This window comes from Ovis canadensis, chromosome 11 (genome assembly GCF_042477335.2).
Source record: "Ovis canadensis isolate MfBH-ARS-UI-01 breed Bighorn chromosome 11, ARS-UI_OviCan_v2, whole genome shotgun sequence".
NCBI lineage: Eukaryota > Metazoa > Chordata > Mammalia > Artiodactyla > Bovidae > Ovis > Ovis canadensis.
Window position 1 is genome coordinate 71,145,055 of NC_091255.1, and position 18,965 is coordinate 71,164,019.

The following is an 18,965-nucleotide window of genomic DNA, read 5'->3' on the forward strand; positions in this document are numbered from 1 at the left end:
CACTAACCAAATGAAGTTGCTCACCACTTGGACATGATCACGTTCCCCAAAACAAACATCAGGGACTGGATCAAAACTAAGGTGGGGGGGGGGGCTCAAGAGGAAGGGGATACATATATCCTTATGGCCGATTCATGTTATTGTATGGCAGAAATGAGTACAACACTGTGAAGCAATTATCCTCCAATTTAAAATAAATAAAAATAGATCCATTGAATAAATACATTAAGAATTTGTAATTTATAAATAAATTCTTTCCTAAATATCAGCCATTTAATCTCTGGCCATAAACTTGTAGCTGAATACATCCTAGGGATGGGGGAGGAGTATATAAACAGACTCCAAATGGTGGAAGACTTAAGTCACCTCAAAATGTCCATTTATAACAAGTATCAGAAAACATGACATAAATCAAAATAACAGTTCTGTGGCAGATCTCTCACCAGTGTCCATGTTACCAGTCTTTTTTTTCCCACTATCCTTCTCCTGTCTCTACCCTTCTTACCCTTGCTCTCTCTTTTTTTCCAACTGTAATACATAATACTTTAAGGCATGTGGGCTGCAGCTTTAGCGAAACTTTATGTCCTTCCTACCAAAGTCTTTTGCAGATAAAATATTTCCTTAATAAAATGCTTTTGGAAAATGAAAGGCCGTAAAAAAATTCAATGCTTGGGACCATTCGACCTCTTCTAAGTGTTTCCCCCTAGGGTTCCATTCTATAATATACTTCCTCTCATTCTCTCGCTTTCTCTTTTTGTCCCCACATCCCTGCTACCTTGCTCTTACTGTGTCAGTACTTGGTCCTTCAACCCAGTCACAACAATCTTTGTTATCTCTTTCACCACCCCTTGCGTATACAGTACACTTTAAAGCTGAGATCTTATTGTATACTCTTGAAAGTACACTTTCCTTCAACTGTAGTTCAGTGTAAAGGCTCTTGGGACTACTTTCTTCTGGATGTTTTCATACTATAGAAAAGCAGGTTATTTCTCCTGGCTTATTTTCAGTGTTCCAGCTTAAATTTTAGAGCTAATTCAGTAAGATGGGGCTTTCTAGGTGGCACGAGTGGTTAAGAACCCGCCTGCCAAAGCAGGAGAAGCAAGGGGGTTCAACCCCTGGGTTGAGAAGATCCCCTGGAGCAGAGCATGGCGACGCACCGCAGTGTTCTTGCCTAGAGAATCCCATGGACAGAGGAGCCTGGTGGGCTGCAGTCCATGGGGTTACAAAGAGCTGGACATTACTGAAACAACTTCAGTTCAGTTCAGTTCAGTCGCTCGGTCACGTCCAACTCTTTGCAACCGAATGGACTGCAACAAGCCAGGCCTCCCTGCCCATCACCAACTCCTGGAGCTTGCTCAAACTCATGTCCATTGAGTTGGTGATGCCATCCATCGATCTTATCCTCTGTCGTCCCCTTCTCCTCCCACCTGCAATCTTTCCCAGCATCAGGGTCTTTTCCAGTGAGTCAATTCTTCCGATCAGGTGGCCAAAGTTCTGGAATTTCAGCTTCAGCATCAGTCCTTCTAATGAATATTCAGGACTGATTTGCTTTAGGATGGACTGGTTGGATCTCCCTGGCAGTCCAAGGAACTCTCAAGAGTCTTCTTCAACACCACAGTTCAAAAGCATCAATTCTTGGGCACTCAGCTTTCTTTACAGTCCAAGCCTCACATCCATACATGACTACTGGAAAAACTATAGCTTTGACTAGATGGAACTTTGTTGGCAAAGTAATGTCTCTGTTTTTTAATATGCTGTCTAGGTTGGTCATAACTTTTCTTCCAAGGAGCAAGAGACGCACAATGAATATACCTCAACTTCCTCATCACTATACAAATATAAAATTATACACAGTAAAAAGCTAACAACACACATAATCATAGAAACAAACCTGAAACTTCATTCACCAGCATATCATAAAAGGTTTTTATTTCATCTACATGCTTGAATTAACTTTCCACATAAGGCACTGTTAAAACAGTATTTGCAAAAGTACCTGTCATACTGTGTGTGCATTAGAAAGAGAGAGAGAATACGCTGCTTGCAGAGACTTCAACCTTCTCTTCAAAAAGAATTCTAATTTCCACGATGCATCTGCTATATAGTTACCGGAAAGTTCATCTGTGTTAACTATTCAAAAACTGGAAGAAGCTTTTTCAACTTAAAAAGATCAATCTAACTGTATTTTTTTTTAATCTGAAACTCTTTCACAGCCTTCATTTCAATGTCAAAAGCCACCATCTTGCCATCTCCACTGTCAAGCACTCGGAAGAAACCCTGACTGTGGGGAGTTCTGTGCTAAGACCCTCCCTCGCTTCACTGTCTCCCTGGCTGATTCGCTTGCTGAGGAGGAACACCCATGTTTTGCTGCTCTTCCACTGACCTGGCCCTGGGGGAGAGCGCTGTGCTCAGGTGTTCACAGCCATCTTGACTTCAGCGCCCTCTTCTGGCATAGTTTCAATTGAAATTTTTAAAGGGCAAGCTACCACTCATTTTAAATCTCTTTTTTATGTATAATTTCAGCTAATATAAAAGTAATGCTAGTGTTTATCCCATGAGTGAAAAACAACATGGAATAAACGTGTAATGTCACTTCTGACTGTAACTGACATTCAGCATAAATGAGAAAAGGCACAGAACAGTCATATGACCACGATAAGCCTCTTCCAATGGAGTTCAGAGGACCTAAGTTCAAAGACTATTGCTTTCTCAAACATCTACACATAGGAAAAAGGGAGTCTGCACACTTGAAAGATAACAGTCCTCAAACTTAATTCAAATACTAAATATTCACTCACCTTCCTGATTTTCATTCTATTCCAAAATTAGCATTTTATAATTTAACTTTCTAATCCCTATCAACTTAAATATAAGAACTTTACTTAAAATAGTTGATAGGCATTAAGGGCAAATGAAGAGTGACAGTGGAGATCCTACTCCACAAAGCCTTAGGTTCCTGCTGGAGACCCGACTGTGGTGCGGCCACGCTGTGGAACACGTTGTTATTGTTTTCAGTCACTAAGTCGTGTCTCAGTCTTTGTGACCCCATGAACTGCAATACACCAGGCTCCTCTGTCCTCCACTACCTCCCAGAGTTTGCTCAAATTCATGTCCATTGAGTCAGTGATGAACTATCTCATCCTCTACTGTCCCCTTCTCCTTTTGCCTTCAAGCTTTCCAAGCATCAGGGTCTTTCCAAAGAGTCAACTCTTTGCAGTAGGTGGCCAAAATATTGGAGCTTTAGCTTCACCATCAGTCTATCCAATGGATATTTGGAATTGATTTCCTTTTTATCTCCTTGTTGTCCAAGGGACTCTCAAGAGTCTTTTTCACCACCACAGTTTGAAAGAACATAATTTGATTTTGGCATTGACCATCTGGTGATGCCCACGTGTAGGGTTGTCTCTTGGCTTGTCGGAAAAGGGTGTTTGGTGTGACTAGTGTGTTCTCTTGACAAAACTCTGTTGGCCCTGCTTTATTCCGTACTCCAAGGGCAAATGTGCCTGTTATTCTGGGTAACCCCTGACTTCCTACTTTTGCATTCCAATTCCCTGTGATGAAAAGAACATCTTTTGGTGTTAGTTCTCAGAAGTGTGGTAGGTCTTCATAGAACTGGTCAACTTCAGCTTTTTCAGCATCAGTGGCTGGGCACAGACTTGGATCACTGTAATGCTGAATAGTTTGCCTTGCAAAAGAATCAAGACCATTCTGTCATTTTTGAGGTTGCACCCAATATACTGCATTTCAGACTCTCTTGTTGACTATGAGGGGTACTCCATTTCTTCTATGGGATTCTTGCCCACAGTAGATATAATGGTCCTCGGAAATAAATTCACTCATTCCCATCCATTCTAGTCACTGATTCCTAAGATGTCAATATTCACTGGTGCCACTTCCTGCTTGACCATGTCCAATGATCTATGGACCTAACATTCAAGGTTCTTATATAATACTGTTCTTTACAGCATCTAGCTTTACTTTCACCACCAGCCACATCCACAACTGAACATCATTCCCACTTTCGCTCAACTGCTGTGTTCTTTCTAGAGCAATTGCCCTCCACTCTTCCCCAGTAGCAGAATGGACAACTTTTTGACCTAGGGGGCTCATCTTCCAGTGTCATATCTTTTTGCCTTTTCATACTGTTTGTGGGGTTCTCATGGCAAGAATACTGGAGTGGGTTGCCACTTCCTCCTCCGTAGACTACATTTTGTAACAACTCTTCACCATGACCTGTCTTGGGTGGCTCACAGCCTCATTGGGTTACGTAAGCCCCTTCACCACCACAAGGCTATGATCAATGAAGGGGCCGTGGAATACTACTCAGCCATAAAAACGGATGGACTATTCATACACTCAAAAACTTGGATGGATCTCAAATACATGGTGAGAGGGGAAAAAGTTATTTTAAAAAGGTCACAAACAATATGGTTCTATTGTACGTTATTTTCAGAAGGACACAATTACAGAGATGGAGAACAGACTAGTGGTTGCCAGGGTTACACAGGGAGGTAGGACCATGAGTGTCACTATACAGGGTAGCACAAAAACAGGTCTTTACATGATGGAACAGTTCTGAACCTCAATTGTGCTGGTGGTCCCATGAATCCACACACAGTAAAATGACACAGAATTACACATAGTCATTGAACCAAAGCCCACTTCCTAGCTTTGGGATTGTACTATGGTTACGTCAGATGTACCATGGTTACGTAAGATGCAACCAGTGGGGGAAACAGCACATGGGGTCACTCTGCACCATCTCTGCAACGTCCAGTGACTCTGCAGCGACTGGATCTGAAGAATAAGAAATATTACTGCAACTGCTCCACTATTTAAAAGTCTTGGCAATAGAAAAACCTGGCTTGAAGATCCAAATTCTTGTCCAACTCTACTAATGATTATCAATGTCATCCTGAGCCTCAGTTTTTTTTTAATCCTTTCTAGAATATAAAATACCCATATACCTTTCCTCCCCCAAATTTATTATACTAAACAGAATAATGTCTATAAAACTCCAAAGAATATACAGATTATAGCTTAGGACAGATAAAAGAGAAGGAGCACGGCCTTTCAGGTCAGAAAGACTTCACTTCGAAACCACAGTCCAGTTCTGGACAGTCTCTGTGCTCCTAAGCAAGTTACTTAATCTCACTCATCACCTGTAAAATTGGAATGATATTACAATGTGGTTAAACTATTTCAGAGGGTCTGACCTAGAGAAAATTCTGAATAAATATTATTACCCTTATTAACTATTTTTCCCCCAAAATGTTTAATTACCATAAAATCTATTTAATGAAAACTCTTCAGCTAGAAAGGAAGGCGTGGAAGGCTCCATCAATCACGCATCAATCTGCCTTTCCAGGGCAGGCAGTCAGCATCTGTCCAGCGGGCTTTTGGTTGCAGAATCACTTCACAGGGGAAGTATTAGCATAATAGATTTCAACAGACGCCCCAAACTCCTGCTTGTATTACTTTCTTAATTAATGACACTCTCAGCTAGAGTTTAAGGATCTTGCAGCTGTATGAAAAATATCTGCTGTTATCATGACGTGAGTTTGACTGACACATTACATGCAGCACAAATCTCTTTCAGCTGCTAAGACTACTATTTGATTTCACTTTCTCCATTTACCTCATTCTATTTTGTTAGTGTAAAAAATGTGAGTTTCCTATATGATGAATATTTCAAAAGCACAGGAAAAATCTTTATTTTATGGAAGTTTTCCTGTTATGCCAAATACAGCTTATGTTCAGGTAATGAAACAGACTTACTCATTGCCACTGGCTTGACAATCCTCACTATCCAGAACACAACACCAAACTCAGAACTAAACTCTCTGAACTTAAAGTCTGTGTAGTTTATTTTCAAGATGCCCTTGAGTCCTCACTCAGAATCTGTTTATTTAAGGAGAACTCCAACTTTCAAATCTTATGACTCTGAGTAGTTCCTGGCTTAAAAAAATCAGCCATTAAAAAAAAAAACACAACACATTTTGGGGACAACCAGGTAAATCTGACTATGGATTGGGTTTTGGATATTAGGGAATTATGGTCACTTTTATTAGGTTAATAATAATGCTGTGGTTATACAGTTATGATCTTATTTATTACAGATGCATACTGAAGTATTTAGGAATAAATATCATGGTATCTATAATTACTTTTAAATAGAAAAAACAAAACATTAATTAAGTAAATATGGCAAAAGGTGACAACCTAAGTTTCAAGAATATGAATGCTTATTATACTATTTCCTTTAGTTTCTCCTTGTAAGTTTTTCATAATGAAAAAGAATTTACATTTTTTAACTCCATGACAAAGACTGCCTGTTGGGTTTCCCATCCCTGTGTGAGAAAGTGAAATCAGGGTCAGAAGCAGCAAGTGGAGGGAGAAGCGGGGAGGGTAGCTGCAGTGAGGCCTGTTGAGAGCTGCAAGGACTGCAAGCTGATACTGACAGCAAGGGATCCCCCAGCACATCAAATGCAAACAAGGTCTGGGGCCCTGCAGAGGAGGCTGCTCGGCACCCAGCACACAAACCAGTGTGATGATTAACGAAGGCTGAGACTCGGGTCTTGTTGTTTATTACTGACTGACTGCCTAACCATGGCATTTTATCTTATATAAAAATAACCTTGCTGTACACCTGAAATTAAAGTAATACTGTAAATCAACCATACTTCAAAAAAAAAGTTACCAAAAGGGAAGAGGAAAAAATTATATATAATATAAAAGCAGAACTCTACAACTAGCAATATATACACATAAACTTTTCACAATATTTCCCAAAATCTACTTCAAATGAACAACTTTACATTAAATAAGCATTTCCATGTTCTTACTTATCACATAAATGGTAACAAGGAATGCATAGAATGTAATCATTGAACCACTACTGCAAGCTAACCAATTTCCCCCTCTTCCACACAGTACCGCAGTGAACACCATTCCACAGACAATTTTTTCCTTCTTTTGAAATATTTACTTGGGACAGTCTCCCAGAACTGAGATTAGTGGGTCAAAGGTATGAACATATTACCAAGCTGTGTTCTGCTTCGTACCCCCCACCACCATCACAAGCATGCACTTACCTCACTGCAACCTCATCTGAGACAGCGGTTTTCTGCCCACATTACAGAAGCAGAATCAGTGCACAAAAACTGCATGTGACTGATGTGTACAGTCTGGCGAGTCTGGACATACACAAACTTTCATGTTACTATGATCACAATCCAGGTAACAGACCTAGCCTTCATCTCCAAGGTTTCCAGGTTAAATTTTTATACTGTTGATCCAGCAGTTGTAAAATAACACCTGCCTTTAAACGCCAAGTAAAGCAATTAGCAAAGAGTGTGACACTCTTCCACGCGCTCCTGCACCAACAGCACCGACTCTTCCACAACTTCTTACAAGTCATCTAATCTACTGGGACTTTGTATGTCTCCAAACAAAAAGTATCAACCTCATTAGTACTCAAGGAAGCGAAAATTAAAGAAAGAGGTAATTTCTCACACATGAGATTGTCACAATGTCAAGACTGAGAGGTTCCAGTTAGTGAGATCATAGGAAACAGGCATTCTCACATATTGCTGATATGTGACACTGTGACATGAGACATGAGAACTTTTCATGATTTCCTAAATTATGAAAAACAGAATGAGAAACTGGGGGAAATAGCATGAGCACTCATATTCTTGAAACTCAGGGTGCCATCTTTTGCCGTATTTCCTTCATTAATTTTTTTCTGAACTATTTAAACATGTGTGCATTTGAAACTAATCTAAAAGTGTCTGTTAAAATTATATGTATATTTTAACCCAGACATTCAACTTTTAGAACTCCTTCATCCAGGCATCTAACTTTTAAGACTACCACACAGAAACAAAGGCAGCAGTGAGAAACAATGTATGATTATTACAGGGTGAATTGTGACAAACTAGAAAACCAGAACCACTCGAATGCCCACCACCATGGGAACAGCTGAGTAAATGCTGGCTATCTACACCATGGACATGGTGCAGGAGCTGGAGCTGACGCATCAACTCAGGAAGATAGCCATGATCTATATTGCTACAGAAGAAAGCAAGCAATTTTGTTATGATCACATAATTCTTTTCAATTTTTAAAGAAAGAACCCTACGTATGTATGTAGCGTATTACAAGCATTTGTGCTCACTATAGAGAAAGGTGAAGAGACACAGCAAACTAATGGCACGACTTCCTCTCATGGGTAGTGGGCCCTTCTAAGTTATCTGACTTATTATCTGGCTTGTTAGTAACTTTTAAACGTCTATAGGTAGTAAAGACTGTACTCAGTATCTCTCAAACGCCGGTCATCTCCCAAAGTGCACAATTCTATGAAGCAAGGTTTACAGAGAGGTCACTGAATCGTCAATGAATGGTTCGATGTGTCCAATATGTCACAGGAGTAGGTAAGATTTACGTTCTGTAAGGTTCACAACAAAAATAGCCAGCACTTTGAAAAGTCCTGACACAAAAGAGCAAACAGGAAGAGAACTTTCATTCGCGTTAAACACCTCGGCCCTCCTCCCCAGTTAGATGACTGAGACACTCCATTATCCAAATCACTGAGCTGTGCAAAACTCTCACCAAGAGTGTGTGAGAACGCACACTGAACGCTTCTCCCACTCACTCCTAGACTCACGCTAGAGAACGGAGCTATCTCGAAGAGAAGGATTTCTAGTCAATGAGCACCAAAGAGCAAGACCCTTATTAACCACTTTCCTGACCACAAGAAAACAGGAAAAAGCACCGACGAGCGTCCTAGGAGGTCTCTTCTCTCCAAGGAAAATCTTCTACTGAAGGGGAAAAGAGGTCCAGCTTTCCAACTTATCCAAGCTTAACATTTTAACTAATGTGTGTTATGTGTTATAGTTCTTAAAATATAGCTCTCTGTTGACTGAAAATACTTACACACTTTCAAAGGGCATTATCCCTGTTCCCAAAGGAGTGGCAGCAACGCCACCACTCGGGAGTAGGGACCGTGCTCACGTGCACACCCATCACGCCAGGAGAGCCACCCAGATTAGTCAGCACCACAAAGTGGGGTTTTTTTTCATATTAAAATCACCACTGAAATCAGTACATGAAAATATCAAATCTTAAACATTACTCAATGAAATAATTCAAAATCTTCAAAGCAGAAGAGAATCTTGTTTTTAAACATACCATGCCTACAATCTTCATCAGCTTGCCCATAGTTTTTCTGCAAAACAAAAGATACAAGATAAAGTTAAGTAGTTCAAGGCCTCTTAAAACAGAGATTTCATCAAAAGGCTGCAGCTTTGTTTCAAAGTTTAATCATTAATGTTGCAAATTTACTACTTACAGACCAAGGCTAACTCATGTGCTGAGGATTACACAATCCTTTCCAAGTAAACCTCACCGCATACTTCCCTAGCCATATACTCCCTGTTTCTCACCTCCTCTAACCTCAAGCCACCAGAACCCTCTACCCCATCCTCATTCTCAGCTCCTCACTCTGCTGAGTGAACGGCTGTTCTGCAGAGACTGTCCATGAGGGTCACCACCCTGGCTGCTTACTTCCTGCCCCCCCTCTGCCTCCCACCTGTCCCAGGTAGAGCCAGGCCTACCACCCGAGCAGATATGCTCCATGGCCTACTCAAGAACATCACTCTGGCAAGCCTCTTCTATTTCTCATACATCATTAATTTTTTGCTTTCTTTCAGTTTAGTCCTATAAACAAACAAGCTCTTATTTCTCTCATCTGAAAAAATCCTTTTCTTGACTTCACTTCTCCCACTAGTTTCCATTCCTTTTTGTGTGAGTGTGTGCTTCAATGGGGCAAAGCTCCTCAAGAACTGTCTGTATCATGTACTCAAATCCCTTCCATCTGACTTTCTTTTTTTTTTTTCTGACTTTCTCTTAAACTCTTTTTTATCAAGCTTTCACTCCCCACACCATGTAAATCACCAGTGGCTGCCACCAGTCAGATATATTTACATGCACCCATTTAGATACACTGTCATTTTTTGTCAATTCTCAATTCTCCCCATCTATTCCAGCAATGGACATGCTGAACATCTGCTCACTTGGACAGGTTCTCCTCCTTTGGCTCCCAGGACACCCTGCTCTCATGGTTGCCCTTAGCCTCGTGGGGTGCTCTTCAGGATGCTTTGCTTCTTCTCCCCAACTCTTAAACCAGTGCCGTAAGACCAAGTCCTCAGTCATCTCCTCCTCTCTGTCTACACTCACTCCCTAGTGATCTAACCCAGGCCTGAGGCTCTTATCACCCACAGACCACAGGCTCTGAAAGTAACATCTGCAGCCCAGACTTCACACATGCACATCCAGCTGCTTACTCCGCATCTCTGGCTGGGTATCTAAGTGTCATCTCAAACTCATTGTGTCCAAAACGAACTCTTTCCTATAAAACCTGCTCCCCATCCACAGAACCTCATCTCAGTGGAAGGCAACTCCACTCTTCCAAATGCTCAGACAGAAAAAGTCAAAGTAAGTGAACTATGACTGCTCTAGATCGCTCACTCTCTGCCTTCCGTACACTAGGAAATCTGCTTCATTCTACCTTCAAATTATAGCCAGAACCAAGCCACTTCTCACCACCTCCATGGTTACCATTTTGATCTAAGCCACTTCATCTCTGGCCTCAGTTCAGTTCAGTTCAGCCACTCAGTCGTGTCTGACTCTTTGCAACTCCATGAACCGCAGCACGCGAGGCCTCCCTGTCCATCACCAACTCCTGGAGTCCACTCAAACCCATGTCCATTGAGTCGGTGATGCCATCCAACCATCTCACCCTCTGTCGTCCCCTTCTCCTCCTGCCCTCAATGTTTCCCAGCATCAGGGTCTTTCAAATGAGTCAGCTCTTCGCATGAGGTAGCCAAAGTACTGGAGTTTCAGCCTCAACATCAGTCCTTCCAATGAACACCCAGGACTGATCTCCTTTAGGATGGACTGGTTGGATCTCCTTGCAGTCCAAAGGACTCTCAAGAGTCTTCTGCAACACCACAGTTCAAAAGCATCCATTCTTCGGTGCTCAGCTTTGTTTACAGTCCAGCTCTCACATCCATACATGACCACTGGAAAAACCATAGCCTTGACTAGACAGACCTTTGTTGACAACATAAGGTCTCTGCTTTTTAATATGCTGTCTAGGTTGGTCATAACTTTCCTTCCAAAGAGTAAGCATCTTTTAATCTCTGGCCTAGATTATTCTAATAGCTTCCACACTAGCCTTGTTGCATCTACTCTTAACCCTTACACTTTAAACTCTATTCTCAACAGAGACCAAATAATTCCTATTATATCAGATCACGCCACGGCCCTGCTCAAGATCCCACAGGAGTGCTCTGCCTCAAGCAGAACAGAAACCAGACCTCACAGTGAGCTGGAGACCCCACAGGGTCTGGCCACGCCGCCGTACTCCCTCACGGTGTGCTTTACTCCCACACTGCGGACTCCAGGGCTGTCCCTCAAATGCAGCGGGCATGCTCCTGCCTGAGCAAGTCTGTACTGATAGCTCCCTCTGCCTGTAACTTAAAAATTGCAACCCTACCCCTAACCCTAGAAACCTTCAATTTTATGTCTTTTCTCATGCAAACTGTTACCTTCTAACAATCCAAAGTGTTCACTTACTTATAATGCGTATTCTTTATTGCCTGCCCCTCCACAATACTAGAAACAGTACTACGAAGGAGGGATCCCTCTTTTTCACCAACATAAAACAAATACCTAGGACAGTGTCCACCACATAGTAGGCACTCAATAAATATTTGTTGAACTGAGCGGACAGTCAAAAATGCTATACAACAGTAAAACTTTCAGATCTTAAAAACACAGTTGCTTGCCATCAAAGATATTCAGCAATCCCTAGCCACTTCACACGGCTCCTCAGCCCAGAATTCGGTGATTCGCAGAGGGATCGACCACCAACAGTCCCCACTCAAAGAAAAAGGTCATTTAACATGGTTTACCATTGGCTCATTGACAGTGTCTACTCACCAGCTGCAAAAAGGAGGCAATTCTATAAAGAAGACTCTCGATCTTGATGCTCTCTATCTCCAGCGGACAGGGCCCTGTAAAGTCAGCCACGGAGTACTGGCCGAGAGAAAGGAGGGCCTCTGTGCAGTGCTGGAGGGCCATCTCATAGTCCTGCCTCTTCAGCGACTCACATGCTTGTTCACATGACTTCTCAGCTCTTCTGTCTTCCATGACTCAGGGACAAGAATCCTAAAGACATGGAGAAAGAGCAAGTGGAGGTTTCAAAAACCTATTAATTGTAAATTCTAGCCCCATTCCTATCTCAGCTGGCTTAATTATCTATCTGAACAGTTACTCCCAACCAGCCTTTTGATCAAAGTCACAGCTGAGCAGCAGCTAATGATGCTACAAAATCTATACTTCCCAATTCAGGACCACACTACCAACAATGCATCAGATTTACAAGTGAGGCAAATTTATGAATGAAGCACGATGCTGAGTATTACAAAGCCTAGCAAGCCATAAGGCCCCTCTTTTCTTTTATAACCAGAAGGTGGAGAAATGCTTCCTATGCAACCTCCAACTTTCAGTCTAATAATTCTGCAACTAAGGCTACAGAGAATCAAAGTCAGTATCGTGTGGGATTTTTGCCCACCAATACAAAAAACTTCACAGACAAAAAAGCTGGAATCAGAAACCAAAATTCGAATCCAAATCCACTGACTCCTACGATCCCCTTCTGATCTACAAAAAGAGCTTATTGTCACATTAAGCTGTTTCCATCCCAGTATCCATCCACCCCCTTTTCTGGTAATAAAAGCCCATGATTCCCCTCTGAGTCATTACCTCTCCCCTGCTCTGAGGAAACGTGGCCCCTGAAGAGGAGGCTCCACCAAAAAAAGGAAAGGAAAGGGGGGAAAAAAAAAAATCAAGGGGTATCATGTGACCAGAACTGGCCAATCCGAGTCTCATAGCCCCAAACTCAGGGACTGATTGGCTCAAGGTCAGACATGTGACCCCATAAGAACCAATGAGACATCATGAGACTTTTGCTGAGGCTTCTGGGAAATAGGCTGGTGCTCTTTCCCGCTGAATCTAAACTCTGAGCGGCTACAGGGGGTGGATATGCTGCAGTCATTTTTATATAAGCAATGCCAACAACTGAAGTCCATCCAGGAAAAGGCAGAGCTGAGTCACGAGGAGAACCTGAGCCCCGACAACTTCACTTGAGTCCCGAATCCAGCCTGCTGGGCCTGGACTTTGTAGTCAGGTGAGCCTAATTCAAATTTCTCTCTGGACTAAGCCAGTTTTGGTGCTATTTCAGGCAGCGGGAAGCTAACTGATGTGTATGTGCATATTTGATTAGTACCTCACAGGATGCGAAAAATAAACTGATAGTTCTCTTACAAAACAGTGTATATATACATAATAATTACTAACAATTAGGCCACAATTACTGATTAATAATAAAAAGTATAAAGAGAAAAATGTGGGCATTTTAATAATAACTAGTATAAAGAGAAAAAATGGAAGAAAAATGACTTAGTATCTTGACTATTGAAAATATTCCAAAACATTTGTTTAAATAATTTTATCATAAAGCTATTTCAGCAATAATAATAAAATAGCAAGAGCCATTTGCTGAATGCATGCTGTGCCAGACGCTGCTGAGATACATAATGTATATTGTGTCATCTCATTTCCTCATAATGACCTTACAAGGTGGTGTTATTATCATTCCCACTTACAGATAAGGAAATTGAAGCACAGAGAAGTGAAGTTGCTCACCCACAGTTATAATGTACATAAAGGGCAGGATTCAAATCCAGACATTCTGATGTAGCTCACACTTTTAGCTAGGACACTGACTGTGAGTTCTAATGATGTTCCAGTGGAGCAGAAACTGAAGACACTCCCCAAAGCATCAATTGTGAATATAATATATCACTACTTTAACCCTGGAACAGTCTTAAGGACTAATTCCTACATAGTTCTGCATTGTGACCAGCTAGTGATTACCATTTTTTATAAAAAGTGTGAAGACCTTCACCAACCTAAACCAATCGCATCCTTTTGTTAAGCAAAAGTTCTAGATGGTCCCCAAACTAAGGAATATATTAATTAGCACCACTTTTCCAGAAAATGATAAAATTCACACCTTCCCCGAAAGTCAACTTTATGAGAACATTCCCATCACTAAGTTGCTTTTTACCACTTTCATAAAATAGAAATTAAAAAAATTTTTTTCCATTTCAGTATAATACAAAAAAAAAGCATGAAATGGACTTTATCAAAATTAAACATTTTTGCTCTTTGAAAAATGCTATTATTAAAAGAATGAAAAAGAATGACAAGCAAAGTTAAAGACTGAGAGAAAACCAATTGCAAATTACTGCAACTGCAGAGAAAACCAATTGCAAATATCTGAAAAAGGATTTGTATCCAAATATACACAAGAATTCTCAAAACTCAAGAGTAGGAAAATAGCCCAATGAAAAGCTGGGCAAAAGATTTCAAAAGATACTCCACTAAGAACATATAATGATGGCAAATAAGCACATGAAAAGATGTTCAATGGCATCAGTCATTAGAGAAACACAAAACCGTGATTAGATTTTACTATATACCTATTAGAATGCTGCTGCTGCTGCCAAGTCGCTTCAGTCGTGTCCGACTCTGTGCGACCCCACAGACGGCAGCCCACCAGGCTCCCCCGTCCCTGGGACTCTCCAAGCAAGAACACTGGAGTGGGTTGCCATTTCCTTCTCCAATCCAAGAAAGTGAAAAGTGAAAGTGAAGTTGCTCAGTTGTGTCTGACTCTTAGCGACCCCATGGACTGCAGCCTACCAGGCTCCTCCGTCCATGGGATTTTCCAGGCAAGGGTACTGGAGTGGGGTGCCATTGCCTTCTCCGACCTATTAGAATGGCTAAATGAAAAATAATGGTGATATCAGTGACGCAGAATAGCTGGAACTCTCTTACATTGCTAGTAGGAATATAAAATGGTATAGCCACTCTGGGAAGAGGGTTGACAGTTTCTTATAAAATTTAAAATACACTTAGTGTATCATCCAGCAATCCTGCCTCCCTACAGGCAGATACCTTAAAGAAATGAAATCTATGTTTGCACAAAAATCTGTACACAAATGTTTACAGCATCTCTATTCAAAAACGTTAAAAAAAACTGGAAACAACCCAAATGTCCTTTAATTAGTGATCATAGAAAACTACTCAGTAATAAAAAGGAACAAGCTTTCAATTTATGCCCTAACTTAGATGGAGCTCAAAGAGTAAAAGAGCCCCGTCTAGAAGTTTGCCTACTGCCTGATTCTATTCATGACACCCTCAAGAAGACAAAACTAAAGGGGTGGAGAAAACGTCAGTGGTTGCAGAGATTATAGGATGGGGCCAGCTAACTAAAAGGATAACATTAAGGAATTTTAGGGGGTGATAATATTCTGTATTCTGATTGTACTGATGGCTGCACAATTATACATGTTCTATTAACAGACTGTATTACTAAAGGAAAAAGTCCATTTTACTGTTTGATTATTCTAAGAAAAAAATGTTATTCATTTTTAAAATATGAGTATCAGTGTCACAATGGACATGGATTTTAAAAACTGCAAAGAGATAAAGAAGGGTAAGCTTGTTAATAAATGGAAAACCTGTACTTTTCCCTGCATACATTTCAGAGGCAAGAGTGTAGCCTCAGAAAGAATTTCTCCGAATAGATCAATGAGTAGTTCACTACGTAAAAAACATATGATACTTTTGAAGAATTCCATCATAGCTAGAAAACTGGTCCAGGACCAAAAGTAAATACTGGAAGAAAAATGAAATCAGCAGTTCACCACAGAGGTGGTAGGCAGAATGGCCTGGACTACGACATGTTCAGTGACAGCTGATAAGCAGGGTGGTGCTTTATAAGCATCATTCTCACACCAGCGTGGACTTCTTTCTGCGACGGTATAAGGAAAACCAACAGATCACCTTGAAATCAAGTCAAGAAATGTATTAATACCGTTACTTTTTAAAAATATTCAATTATTATCCTTAAATTGACTTTTCTTATTAGTCATGGTCCTCTTTTATTTCTAAAAAATTAAATCTACTTGATTAGAGACAGACTTCAAAAAACAAAAAGGAACTATGAGCAAACAGCAGGAACCAATAGCAGTAACTAAAATTTCTCCAGCTTAAATTGAAGATTATTTCTCTATCTCTGTCTTTTACATTTGTCTCCATTAGGGGAAAAGAATTATCTACCTCATAATTAACTTGGCTGGAATGAATCAGACTGCATTTGTAAAAGTTTTAGAAGACTGATGAGTTGTACTAAACGTTACCATTATTTCCACCTGAACAGAAATTACTAACATCCATGATCAGTCCTTCATTAGATCCCACCTTCTCTTTAATTATTAAACTATATAAATAATAAAAACCATATGAAACCTGAAGAAAAATACAATAAAATACATGTTTTTTACATAACTAACAAAGTTTAAACAAAAGAAGTACTATAAAAAAATTAGAGATTCATTTTTTTAAGTCTGTAATTTGCGTTTTGTCTGCCTCACACGTTATTTTCCCTGTGGAAAACCCAATTATTATCCTGAAAACAAGACTGTTTTAGAAAGTGACTGTACTGTGTCGAAAGAAAAGCCAGACGGATCCGCTATTAAGGGACCCACAGCGTGCCTCCTCCTCCCCACTGGGCAGCACAGCAGGGGGAGACCTTGGGCCAGTAAAGCGTGTGCTGTTTCCTCGGGAGTGAGACAGACAGGGGTCAGGATGCAGCCTCTAAAACGACAGACCCAAGCTCACCAAATAACCAGGCCACTCACAGTCTGACTACAGCAGAACCTTCCCACCTTTCTCCACACACGCCCCAAGCACAGTCTGGCCTGAGTCTCTGCCAACGCCTTTGCTCGACACAAACACCCTTCCCTCCTTTCTGTGGACCTAAATCCTGCCCAGCTTTAAATGCACACTTCAAGGTCTATTTCCCTAACAATGATCCTCCCAAAACCAAAATTACTTCCTATAGGATGGTCTTCCTAAAAGGAGTACATCAAGGCTGTATATTGTCACCCTGCTTATTTAACTTACATTCGGAGTACATCATGAGAAATGCTGGGCTGGATGAAGCACAAGCTGGAATCAAGATTGCCGGGAGAAATATCAATAACCTCAGATATGCAGATAACACCACCCTTATGGCAGAAAGTGAAGAACTAAAGAGCCTCTTGATGAAAGTAGAAGAGGAGAGTCAAAAAGTTGGCTTAAAGCTCAACATTCAGAAAACAAAGATCATGGCATCCGGTCCCATCACTTCATGGCAAATAGATGGGGAAACAGTGGAAACAGTGTCAGACTTTATTTTTGGGGGCTCCAAAATCACTGCAGATGGTGATTGCAGCCATGAGATTTTTTAAAAGACACTTACTCCTTGGGAGAAAAGTTATGACCAACCTAGACAGCATGTTAAAAAGCAGAGATGTTACTTTGCCAACAGAGGTCCATCTAGTAGAGGCTATGGTTTTTCCAGTAGTCATGTATGGATTATAAAGAAAGTTGAGAGCTGAAGAACTGATGCTTTTGAACTGTGGTGCTGGAGAAGACTCTTGAGAGTCTCTTGGACTGCAAGGAGATCCAACCAGTCAATCCTAAAGAAAATTAGTCCTGAATATTCATTGGAAGGACTGATGTTGAAGCTGAAACTCCAATACTTTGGCCACCTAATGCAAACAGCTGACTCATTTCAAGAGACCCTGATGCTGGGAAAGATTGAGGGTGGGAGAAGGGGACGACAGAGGATGAGATGGCTGGATGGCATCACTGACTCAATGGACATGAGTATGAGTAAACTCCGGGAGCTGGTGATGGACAGGGAGGCCTGGCACGCTGCAGTCCATGGAGTCGCAAAGAGTAGGACACGACTGAGCGACTGAACTGAACTGAACGGATGGTCTCCCTCTTAATCATCAGTATCTTGGATGCCTTATCTGACCAACACAACTATCTTAGAAATAGGAGTCCTGTTTTATATCATCTATATTCCCATGACAACCATCCTATTCACTAAAACCATTCAAAAAATACTTTAATTGAGTTTCCAAAAGAGTTGACCTAAGGTAACCTAAATGCCAAGCATTCCAAGAATTGTCCTGAACCAAACTCAATTCTCATTCAAACGGCAGTGCCATAGAGGGATGTATTCTCTTTAAGTGCACTTGCTTTTATCCAAAACTAGAATCTGTGATGAATCTATGGGATACACAGACAGAATATTCTGTGAAGTAAAAAAGCTTTATTCATTGTACTGTGCCTAATATTCAGCCAGACTTGCATTTCTGTCTAAAACTTATAAATCACTGAGTTTGCAAGAAGTATTAGAAGAGTATGCCTACTGAGAAGAAAACTGAAAGCCAAGGTCATCAATCATGTTCTAATTTGAATAATCTCTTTCATAAAGAGGCAAATTCTAATTTCCAGAATGAATGAAATTCAATATAGCAAAGCAAAATGCTTTAAATACATAAAATAATATCCTGATGGACAGTCTACTATCTGTTTTAGTAACTTAAATTATAAAAAAAGAAACTCTAAATTTAAGAAAAGTTACATCACGAGCTAAAATTAAGACTTTTTTTCCATCCATCACTTTGACTTTTCCTAACTCATTTTTGAGGACTGTCAGCAGTTCTGGATCAGTAATTCCAAATTATTTCTTGAAGACTTTGAGCCTCCTCCGAAATCATTTAACATGCTTACTAATCAATAAAGACATGGAAAAACAAAAACCCATATTTATAAAGCAAGTAAATTATATTAAAAGGCTGACTTTGCGATAAGGTTGCTGCTTCCCAAGAGAACTTTATTATGAAACATTTTCTGTCATTTGTATTTCTTCATTTTCCCTTCCAGATTATCTGTGTAGCCTTGCAAACACATAATGATCCAAAACAGCTGAG

The 18,965-nt window shown here is 40.6% G+C and overlaps 1 protein-coding gene across 11 annotated transcripts in view; it reads right to left on the bottom strand.

Annotated features, from left to right (window-relative positions):
• Window positions 1-18,965, bottom strand: part of HELZ (helicase with zinc finger) — a 146,211-nt gene that overhangs the window by 112,683 nt on the left and 14,563 nt on the right. For all 11 annotated transcript variants that reach the window (XM_069544076.1, XM_069544082.1, XM_069544077.1 and 8 more), the window contains 2 exons: window positions 12,007-12,234; window positions 9,193-9,229 (listed from right to left, as the gene is read on the bottom strand). In XM_069544076.1, coding sequence (XP_069400177.1) covers window positions 9,193-9,229; window positions 12,007-12,216 — 247 coding nt within the window. In that variant the 5' untranslated portion in view covers window positions 12,217-12,234. The remainder of the gene's footprint in view (window positions 1-9,192; window positions 9,230-12,006; window positions 12,235-18,965) is intronic.